The sequence below is a fragment of the Hipposideros armiger genome, unplaced genomic scaffold, assembly GCF_001890085.2.
Source record: "Hipposideros armiger isolate ML-2016 unplaced genomic scaffold, ASM189008v1 scaffold_548, whole genome shotgun sequence".
In the NCBI taxonomy this organism is placed as follows: domain Eukaryota; kingdom Metazoa; phylum Chordata; class Mammalia; order Chiroptera; family Hipposideridae; genus Hipposideros; species Hipposideros armiger.
In genome coordinates, this window is record NW_017731898.1 from 1050063 (window position 1) to 1061688 (window position 11626).

At 41.4% G+C, this 11626-nt stretch overlaps 1 protein-coding gene and 1 pseudogene across 2 annotated transcripts in view; one reads left to right on the forward strand and one right to left on the reverse strand.

Moving 5' to 3' along the window:
- The window catches only part of PTGES3 (prostaglandin E synthase 3), a 22004-nt gene extending 17546 nt beyond the window's left edge, over positions 1 to 4458 (reverse strand). Inside the window, exon 1 of one of the 2 annotated variants that reach the window (XM_019669146.1) lies at positions 4061 to 4458. In XM_019669146.1, the coding sequence (XP_019524691.1) occupies positions 4061 to 4062 (2 nt within the window). In that variant the 5' untranslated portion in view covers positions 4063 to 4458. The remainder of the gene's footprint in view (positions 1 to 4060) is intronic. The other variant, XM_019669145.1, reaches the window with a different exon arrangement.
- Positions 4307 to 11626, forward strand: part of LOC109396846 (E3 ubiquitin-protein ligase rififylin pseudogene) — a 31678-nt pseudogene continuing 24358 nt past the window's right edge.

Sequence of the window (11626 nt, forward strand, 5' to 3'; positions counted from 1 at the left end):
CCCCCCCGCCCCGAAAAAAAACTTAATGCCTTTCTTCCAAGTAACTCTATGATCTTCCCAGGTTCCCACTTTCATGCACACATTCTTTTAACATTCCCAAAGGAGATAGAATTTTTTTTTTCCATACAAATTTAGACTCAAACAAGATCAATCTCTCACTGCCTCCATTACAAATTTCAGAGCCTCAGGGCTCTATCACCATGTCATGCGTATGCGTGTGTGTGCGCGCGCGCGCAGCTGGGTGGCGCAGTTAGAGCGTGAGCTCTGAGCCACAGGGTCACCGGTTCAATTCCCACATGGGCCAGTGAGCTGCATCTGAGCTAAGCTGCCAACAGGTGGCCAGATGGCTCAGGTGTGAGAGCACATGCTCTTAACAACAAAGTTGCCAGTTGGACTTCCGCATGGGATGGTGGGCTGCACCCCCCTCACCCCCTCAACTAGATTGAAGGCGGCCGACTGGACTTGCAGCTGCGCTCTCTAAAACTAAGACTGAAGAACAACAACTTTACTTGGAGCTGATGGGTCCTGGAAAAACACAACGTTCCCTTCCCCAATTTCCTGATACTGTACCCTTCCCCAATTCTGCAATAAAATCTTAAAAAAAAAAGTGGCACAGGTTTTAACAGAAGCAGTTTAGTTTATATAATAAAACTGAACTGCATAAGCATGGTTATATGTTTGGAGATAAAAGGACCACCTGAAAAATTACACTCCCTTTTTTTGTAAAGTAGAAAAAAATAAGCTTTCTGCCAGAAATGCTTGGTTCCAATCCTATTTGGGACAGCCCCTTATACTAATTAGAACTGCATGAGCTCCTATTTGAAGGACTATTGGGTCATCAGGAAAGTCATGACGTATTTTTTATTTTTCAATGCAAAAATGCATCATGACTTTCCCAATGAACCAATAGATCTCAGAATTTAATATTAAAAAAAAATTTTTAAACACTTATGACTTAGATCCTTTCAGTACACAAGGGTAATTAAACATGCTGAGTTGGAAAGGGCCCCTGACATAAATATGTTTTAGCAATAAAGTATGGCTACATATGAAGATCAACTATTGCACAGAGAATCCATAACAGTGTATTTTATTTGGCTTTGGAATACAACATGGTGGGGAATGTATTGCTCAAGATAAAATTTAAAGTAATTGCCATCTTCCTGAAAAACCAAAAGTTCAAAAATGTCCTGGGGGGAAGTGCGGCAGTCAGCCTTAATTTAAAATCTATCACTGCCAATCTATACAGTATATAAAGTTTACTATAACAAACTTTGCATTTCTGTAGCAAAATACACTAGAGGTAGCAAAATACACTAGATGCAACAATTCTCAACTTAAGAACTCAGGTAAATGATCTTAAGCGTTTAAGAGCTAGGTTGTTTCTAAACAATTATTACTAGAAAGGTATTTTTTCCTGAAAAGTGACAGGCACTAACCACCTAAGACCCCAAAATTATATAGCTTCTAGAAGATTTTAACACTGAGGAAATACAATTAAACAGGAAAATTTTAATTAACAATACCAGTACATACTGGTCTGCACTCAAGTGATTTGTCAATTCCAGTTTCACCTGCCTTCTAGTTAAAGTCTAACTAAGCACAGAAAGTAAATCCAGTTGCCAAGTTACAGTGGTTAGGAAATCAACACTTAACAAAGCCCATCAGTTACTCTTCCTTAACTTACAGAAATTACCAATATAGCATATGGTCATTACTACAAATTGTTTTGGAGGCTAAAGACTGATGATTTTATTTTGGGGTCTCAATCTTACAAAGTGGAGTCATGGCAAAGGAATAAAGATATTAACCAATCAATGTTAAATAGTCACAGTATGTTTCTGGACAATTTACAAAGTACAAGACACCAGAAAGAATGACTTCCAATAGCTCAAAATTAATAAAACATTTTTCTTTGTATCTATTGTTAATGGGTCCGCTGTAGATTTAGAACCAACAAGCGCTAATTAAAAAGAAAGTAGCGCTGTTCTCGGGTGCCCCACCCCCCAGAGAGTTGGTTGGGCACATCTTAAATAGGGAGAGGGAGGTCCTAAAATCCCAGCCTTCTCCAAGGTAGGTGAGAGATTGAGGGCTTTTATGGAAACTAATACATAAAAGTTTAAAATTTTCATTAAAAGAAATTTACTCCTAAAAAGCATTCCATAAGACAAAACAGACCCTAAAATTTACCCTTAATATATCCAGCATAAATTTCTCTCTCCATATCTAAATAAAATCTTATAGCAGCCATCAACAAAATGAGAATCAGACCATTATCAGACAGATTCTTTCTAGGACTGGATGACCCATTAAAGGTTTTTTCCAACTAAGTAACTGACTCATAATATTCAACTTGTAAATTCATTCAAGTCATTTATTAATTCAGTAAGATCACCTAAAGAATTTGCAAGGTGACATATACTGAATATTTTAAAGAGGATGAAATTATCTGGCCTCTTCAAAACACTCATTTGAAAGTAGCATTCTTGTAAACTATATAGAGGGGGCTTTTGGGAATATTGGTTGTTACACTTTTAATCTACTTACCGTACTTATTTAACGTGTCTTACCTACTTTAACTATTTTATGTGATCTCCCCAAAACTTTTCTATTTCAAGCTATATTAAACATGGTATTTCTTCGCCAAAAAATATTTTATTTGGCTACATTAGTCTATTAAAAGTTGGTAATGCTCTGAGGATTCATTTTGTACTCAGATATTTTAAGGTTGACAATCCTACATTATTTGGAAGATATTTCAAAGGGAAAAACAAAAGCTATTTTACATAGATTAAAATCTATTAGATACCACTTTTAGAGGGGGAAATCCTTCCAAAATTCTAATATCCCCTTTACAGTAATACATGCGTTCTTCTCGAGGCTTGTTCTCCAACATCAATTCACTGAGGGTATCCTTTCCATTTAGAATTCTAGCCCAATATACTCACCATCAACATTATTTGAAGTAAAATTGAAATTGCATTCCTTTTTACAGGAATAAAAATTGTTCTCCTTCTATTGCTCTCCATACATAGCTTTCAAGGAGCAGTTAGTAAAACACAAAAAACAAATCTATAAAACCTGCAGTTCTCACATCTGAAAAGGTAAAAACTTTTCCTGAGAAGAATATTAAGGCCTGGAAGTGGCAGTGCCAAGAATTTTTACTTGGTTTAAATCACCAAGGTTTTCCTGTACCATAAAACTAAGATTGCTAAAGAATCTGTAGTTACCGCCACATAAACAAATTTAAGCTCTTTAAGACAAAACAGTTACATACCTATTTCATCCTTAAATTAAGATAATGAAACCTCGCATAAAGTTTAGTACAGAACACAACTATCCTTCAAATCGACACGTGCGGAACTACCTGTTCTATGGTAACTCCTAGCTGCCAGGGACACGACTGAGTTTTGGCAACCTTCACTCCCTTCTAGAGACAGGAGTTAGGAGGAGGCCTGGAAAGACCCCCACTCGAGAAATCACGGCACCCGAGAGAAGTTGTGGTGACGATATGGCCTCCCTCCGGTTGCCTAGCAGTCCCTTGTTGCTCACGGTGGAGGGCCGCGTGGTGCTCTACGAGGAGCACATCGGCCTCTGGGAGCACCCACCACAGGTGCACTTAGCCCAGGACCGGCATCAAAGAGCGCAGAACCACAACGCTCAAGAAACGAAGTAGCAATCCAATAAGGTCCACGCCTCCAGAGCGCCGCATGGCAAAAAGCTCACAGGAGACTAAGGCCTAAATCTAAGTTCCGGAGAGTTAGAAGTGACCCGAACAGCCCAGGGAGAAAAAGTGGGGTTTCCGGCACGGGGAAGCTGAAGGACGGTTTAGAGGTGGGCGAAGCGGACATCTGGAGGAAAAATGTCCTCCACCCGCCAACGGTAACCGGAAAAAGGATACTGGACCTCCCACCCCCAGGCAAGAACGACTGCCACTACTGAGGGGAGAAAGCTGAGGGGCCGAAAGCGGGGGAGGGGAGGGGGGCGCTTTCCGGCAACCCCAAGCGCAGCCTCGGCCTCCCTCTAGAGCGACCATCCCTCGGCGGGGTGTCGCACTCACATCGTGAACGGGGCAGGGGGACGGGTGAACGGGTGGGCGGGCCTCTCCGGTGGCAGCTGCTGAGCAGTCGACTCCTCTTCGGTGGCGACTCCGGCGTTTTCTCGGTGCGGCCTCTTCTCGCTTCTCTCAGACGACGGCGGCGGCGGCGGGCTCGACCTGGGTCCCCAGAATGCACCGCGCGGAGAGAGCGGCTCCTCCGGTCGGAGAGAAGAGGAAAGTGTAGGAAAAGGGACGCGAGGACGGAGAATGAACGTACGTGCGTGCGAGCGAGGGTTGGTGAGGCCGGGCGGCGGCTGGTGACGCAGCAAAATGCCCGGGCCCTGCCGCCGCGCCTGCGCACTCTTTGTTTTCGGGCTCCGGCACGGCTTTCTAGAGATATCTACGGAAAGGGCGGGGCCTCCCAAGTCCTTCACGACCCTTCCCCGGCGCTGGTCCCGCCCTTCGCCCGCTCCCTCCGGCTGGACTGGTTCCCGCCTCTCCTCCCGCGCTCCCCTCTCGCGTTAGAAAACCGTTGGCCGCCTAACTGCCTGGCCACGCGCCTTGGGCGATCTAGCCGGGAGACTGCTGCGTTGACAGCGGGAGGAAGGTTGAGGTGGAGAGACGCACGGAGGCGGGAGGCTTGGAAAGAAATGGGGGCTCGGTCACTGTGGAGGGAACCCACCAGCCCACTAAGGGTACGTCCACCGCAAAAAGATTTGAAAAGAGCGCCTTTCGCTGGTGATATTTGCGGAAAAGGGCTAACTTCAGAATCGAGGGCCTGGGTACACCTCGCCATTTTTCTGAAGGTCGGAGACCCTGTGCAGAGGCAGCAGAAATTTGAGGTCTTTTGAGGAAGAACCTTTGTCATTGGGGGCGGGCATTTGCCCCTGCTTTGAGAGATTAGTACTACTGTAGGTGAGGCAGGTTATTCGAGTGGAGAGTCAAGGTTTGTGGGAATAGACTAGAACACTCGGTGTCTCCAGGCACATCAGTTGGAGAAGAGGGTTCCCCATCTGTTTTCAACCCATCTGTTGAACTGCCGCTTTGTGAAGGGCACTGGGTTAGGCTTCAATGGAACACAGTAAGCAAGAATCAAAACAGCACTTGCCTACTGCAGAAAGCCGCGATTAACACTGGAGTAAGGGAGAAATACACCAAAGCATTGCTAGGTAGAATACAAAGGAGGTTTATGGAAAGTGCTATAAAACGTTTTGGAGAGAGTTTGGGAGTTTCATATTCAACATTAAGGACTTAGTGTCTATGCTGTACAAGGCAGGTATTGGGAACAATGACCCAAATCCCATTAAAATGGCAAGTTAAACCCCAGCTCTCAAATAGTGATTCTAAGGAGCCTACTGCCTGTTAGGAGAAATAAAATACACAAATCAGGATAACGGAAGTATAAAAAGTAATGGGAACATAAACGGAGAGGTCGATATTGACTGGAATAATTAGGACAGGCCTCCTTAAGAAAAATTACCCAAAACATGGAAATAGGCAAGGAGTGGAGGATGGCCTTTCAGTTCATACAGGGATATGGTTTAACCTGCCTGCCCAATGATTAGTCTCTAGGACAGCGGTTCTCAACCTTCCTAATGCCGTGACCCCTTAATATAGTTCCTCATGTTGTGGTGACCCCCAACCATAAAATTATTTTCGTTGCTACTCTATAACTGTAATTTTGCTACTGTTATGAATCGTAATGTAAGTAACTTTTTGTTTTCCGATGGTCTTAGGCAACCCCTGTGAAAGGTTCATTCGACCCCCAAAGGGGTTGTCACCCACAGGTTGAGAACCACTGCTCTAGGAGAAGATACCTGTGTTTGACTTTGCTATCCATTACTTGATGGGAGCTCAAATATTGTGAAGTTACTTGTTAAGTTGTAGATTTCTAACTGACAGAAAAGGTAACCTCAAAGTTATGGTTTTGTTGTTCTGTAAGACATTAATCAGTTTTGTTTAACTTGTTACCATATTCTGTTTATTTTTATGCTTACAAATACCTACTTCCTTAAATGCTCCTGGAACCAGCTTTACCATCTTACTGGTTATGTCAATAAATTAAATGTCTGGCTCACATTAATTTTATATTTGTGGGAGAATCATGTTTTAAAATTTTTTGAAAATTCTACTTTGACATCTCTTAGAGGTGACAGCAGGAATAAGTGGGAGTAGTACATTCCAGGCAGGAGTCTTGATAGGTATAGAGATAGAAACATGTAACAGGGGCGCCAAAAAAATGTATACAGGTGGATACTTCGGTCAACATTGCTCAAGCAATAGTTCGCCATAATCAGAAGTGTCTGGACACTGACGGTAACCACTTTGAATACCTCTTGTAATTCCAGAAGTCAAACGTGACGTACTTTTATATTTTGTTATTGATATATATTGAGTATTACAATTTTAATAGAGCTTTCCTTTCTTAAAATGTGTATACATTTTTTTGGTCACCCTCTCGGCAAACTTTTTTTTTTTTTAACTTTATTGGGGAACAGTGTGTTTTTCCAGGACCCATCAGCTCCAAGGCAAGTAGTTGTTTTTTCAATCTAGTTGTGGAGGGTGCAGCTCACTGGCCCATGTGGGAATCGAATTGGCAACCTTGGTGTTATGAGTTGTACTCTAACCACCTGAGCCAACCGGCTGTCCCAGGTTGGAAACTTTTTGTAAAGGGTCCGGTAAGGTTGCAAGCTCTCTCGCAACTTCGGAACTCTGCTATTGTTGCATAAAAACCATAGAAAATATGTAAACAAATGAAAATAGCTGTGTTAAAAAAATAAGAATGCTGAAAGTTAAACTTCTTATGTTCACATCACAAAATATTTTTTACCTTTAAAAATGTAAAAATCATTCTTACATGAAGGCCATACAAAAATTGGCAGCCTGCTGGATTTGGTCTGCAGGCTATAGTTTGCCAACCCCTGGCTTATGTAGTCCAGGGTGCAGGAGAATAATTCAAAATAAGGTTACGTAGGTAGGTCACAACCAAATAATGCTGACACTGAGTATCAGGCTAGTAGTTTGCAACTTCTTGCTCTGACAGTGGGAAGCTACTGTAATTTTTTTGAAAGGGAGTAACACTTGTGCACAAGAAAGATTAATTTGGTAACAATGTATAAGATGAACTGAAAATGCTATTGAACACAGAATTTAGAAGACTGCAACCCTAAATAACTGGTATTTTCCCTTATCAAAAGAAGCTCTCTGGGAAAAACTGCCTTTCACACAAGAAATTTTTGAAAATTCAGACCTGTTGCATCCTAATTCATATTATATACCCCTGTTGGACATAGTTTACGTAGGTTCATGTTAGTGTAACTCTGAAAATGGCCTCTCACCCAGAAGTTTCACAAATACTGTTGTTTGAAACCAGGTTTATCCATGCCTTTGCATGTTATCACAACCATTAGCTGGTGGGGAACCCAAGTTGTACCAGGTTTTTGTTTTTATTTTGTTTTTTCAGGTTCACTAACAAGTTCTGTTTCTAGTAGGGCCCAAAATCCAGATTCAAACATGTCTGAGGTCTGACAATTAAGTTTGCAAACTCATCCTAGAAAAAGTACTACATACCTTATTGCTGAATATCACTACGGTCACCTTCAACATACTCCCCTTGGGAAGCTGTGCACCAGTGCCATCGCCTAGTCTACCCTTCAAAGCAGTTTTTGAAATCTTTTTCTGGAATGGTCATCTGAGGTGTCATTGTATTACCCTTGATGTCCTGAATGTCATCAAAATGTCTTCCTTTCAATATTTCCTTTATCTTCGGGTAAAGAAAGAAGTAGTTGGGGGCCAGATCAGGTGAGTAGGGAGGGTGTTCCAATACAGTTATTTGTTTACTGGCTAAAAGCTCCCTCACAGACAGTGCCATGTGAGCTAGTGCATTGTCATGATGCAAGAACCATGAATTGTTGATGAAAAGTTCAGGTTGTTTTCATCTAACTTTTCCTCGCAGCCTTTTCAGCACTTCCAAATAGTAAACTTGGTTAACTGTTTGTCCAGTTGGTACAAATTCATAATGAATAACCCCTCTGATATCAAAAAAGGTTAGCAACATCATTTTGACTCTTGATTTATACTGACAAAACTTTTTTGGTCATGGAGAATTGGCTGACTTCCATTGTGCACTTTGACACTTTGTTTCAGGGTCGTATTGGTACACCCATATTTCATCACCAGTGATAACACGGCCCAAAACATCATCTTCCCTCTCCAAAAGGTCTTGGCAAACTTGAACTCTCCTTTGCTTTTGTTCTTCAGTGAGCTCCTTTGGGACCATTTTTGCACACACCTTTCTCGTGCCAAGATTTTCAGCTAAGCTTTTCCTAACTGTTTCTCTATCGATATTTACTTGGTCTGCTATGCATCTCACAGTCAGCCGATGATTTTGTCACACAATTTGACGAATTTTTCCTATGTTTTTGTCAGTTCTGCTAGTTACTGGCCCTGACCTCTCTTTATTAGTGAGGCATTCTCTCAGAAAAATGTTTAATCCATTTGTACACTGCCATTTTCTTCATGGCATTATCCCCATAAACTTGGACTAACATATCCCTGATTTCACTTTCACTCTTGCTAAGTTTAACAAAGAATTTAATGTTTGTTGCTCTAATTCAAGCTCAGATACAATGGCAAACAAAAACACGCAACAACAATAATGAATGCCACTCAGCAAGACACTGAACACAGCTGTGAGACACTGATATACCAAAGTTATGAAACCCTACCGAGCTGTTTGTACAGTGCTGCCAGTGTAAGCGCACGGTAGCAAATTTGCAAACTTAATTGTCAGACCTCATATAGCTATAGTGTCAGGGCTTTTGGGAGAGAATTCTGCAATCTGAATTGGCAGAAATTAGAAAATACTTGACAACTATTAGATGCCATTTCACTAGTTTAATCCTGACAGCCTAAAAGAAAAATTCTCAGGCCATTTTTTAAAATTAGTTAAATTCAGAAACTATTTGTCAATTATAATTGTAGCATGCACCTTATCCCTAATTTTTTTCTGAGGACTGAATTTAAATATGTGTCCACAGTCACTAATAGCAAAAAAGATCTTTATAAATTGACACGAGCAACTTTTAAAAAAATTTATAACACATAAGAACAATTCAGTTTTATGAGGGAGTTTTCTAATAAGAAAAGAATTTAGGGCCGGCCGAGTGGCGCGATGGTTAAGAACTGGCTTGGGACACCAGAGGACCCCAGTTTGGATCCCACATATGAGGGCCAGTGACACTGCCCTCTACAGCTAAGATGCTGAACAACAGCTCAACCTGGAGCTGGGCTGCCGTGAGTCGCCAGCGACGGCGTAGGCTGCAGCCCCTGTGGCAGTGGGTTGCCATGGGCTACCGTGTGTAGCCAGCAGCCAGCGTGAGCGGCCAGCAGCCGCAGTGAGCGGCCGTCCAGAAGCCGGCGACTGATCTGCCTCGCCCGGGAAGAGCGCAATGATGGTGCCAACTTGGGCCAGTGAAGCAACATCCTCCACAACTAGACTGAAGAACAAAACGACAGCAACTTGTCTGTTCCCATCCCCCCAATTCCCCAATAAAAACCTTAAAAAAAAAAAAGAATTAGTACTTTGCTGATCTGTAAGTGTTCTTTAAAAAAAAAAGAATTTAGAAGTTGTTAACTTGTATTTGTAAGGCAAAAGGATAGGGTGCAAAGTAGTAATCTGTTCTAGGTATGGGGAATAAGAAATTGATCATAAAGTTTAAGGAAGACATCATGACCTAGCTAAATATAAACATCACGTATAGCAACTTAAATTTCTTTATGTTCTCTGATGGCATCATTATCATCCCACAATTTAGAAGCATACCCTATCAGTCTGGTTTAACAGTAATGGAAAGGGTTAAAAACGACTGTCTTGTGATGAGCTTTTTTTTTTTTTTTAATGAGCTTTTTTATATTCTGAGTTTTGCTACCAGTATCTAACTGTGGGCAGACAAAAGCATGAATAGCTCTATGTGAAGGAAGAGGCATTAGAAAGCTAATTTACATTTTTAAATGAAATATGTTGAAATCTAAAAAGTATATATAATATATATATATATATATATATATATATATATATAATACACACACATGCATTGAGTTCAAATTATAGAAAATAAGACTATGAAAAGAGTGATATAGGGCCGGCCGAGTAGCTCGTTGGTTAAGAGTTGACTTGGGAGCGCGAGCTCTGAGCAGCAGGGCCACCGGTTCAGATCCCACATGGGCCAGTTATGCTACGCCCTCTACAGCTAAGATGATGAACAATAGCTCGATCTGGAACTGGGCTGCTATGAGTCGATGGCAAAGGCGTAGGCTGCAGTGGGCTGCTGTAAGCTACCATGAGTGGCTGGCAGCCAGCGTGAGCAGCCGACAGCCTACATGAGCTGCCGTGAGCCACCGTGAGCGGCTGTTCAATGGCCGGTGACCAATCTGCCTCAGCCAGGAACAGCGCAGTGATCACAATACCAACATGGGCCAGTGAAGCACCGTCCTCCACAACTAGACTGAAGAACAAAAGGACAGCAACTTGTCTGTTCCCCTTCCCCGATTCCCCAATGCTGTTCCCTCCCCCGATTCCCCAATAAAATCTTTTTTAAAAAATGATATATACTGATTTCTATGTAAATTAGCAATAGTCTTGGATCAGAAGAAATCAGGTAGTAAAGTTTTTTTGTTTTTTTTTAAATTTTATGGTCTTCATGAAACAGAATGTATTACATTGGGTAACTCTGCCATAAGTAAATACTTCATTGTACTTTTTCCATTGTATATTGTAGGAAGTAACAAGAAGAAGGTTACATATACATTCAAACATTAGATTTTGGAGGAATATTATGTAACACCATTTTGTTCAGTACCTTGCAGGATAACAGTATAGAAAGGGATAATGGAAAAATAGGATTAGTATCAAAGCTAAGGGGGCCTTCTTTTTCTCTGATTTTTTAAGTTGTTCACCCCAAATTTTTTTAATGCCCCTTTTTCTAGGAAATAAGGGCTATGTAATACAATTTGGGGGGAAATAAGAGAAGAGCAAGTGCTAAGAGATTCATTTAAAAAAATATTTGGGAGCCATATCCATTCTCTTTCAGAGTGCACGCCCTTGTTGCATCAAGCTTTCGCTTTAATGAACCTTTCTCTCTGAAAAAAAAAAATTAGAATATTTTTGGCTCTAAATTTGGAATTTAGAGACTACCATGTGCCTGATTCTGCAGAGCAATATTATTCCTGACCTCCAGGAACTGTCTTATAAAAAACATAAAGAAGTAAATAGATTCTTGGGCATCTAGGTTAACACAACTTTGAAATACCAGAAGTAATACCCCTCAAAGGGGGTATTAATCCTCAAGAGACCACATAATCTTACACTATCCTGTAATCCAATCCCTCTGTGCCTTGCTTTTTCCCACCTCCTTGTAATCTTCCTTAACATTACCTCCTTAATTTCAAATGCATAAAAGAAGCTACAAACCTGTTATTCTCCAGAGCATTTGCGATCTTTCTTCCCAGCATATGTTGTCAGTTTGGCTCAAACTCTTTATTTAAAAAATAAATAGAGGGCCGGCCGAGTGGCGCGTTGGTTAAGAG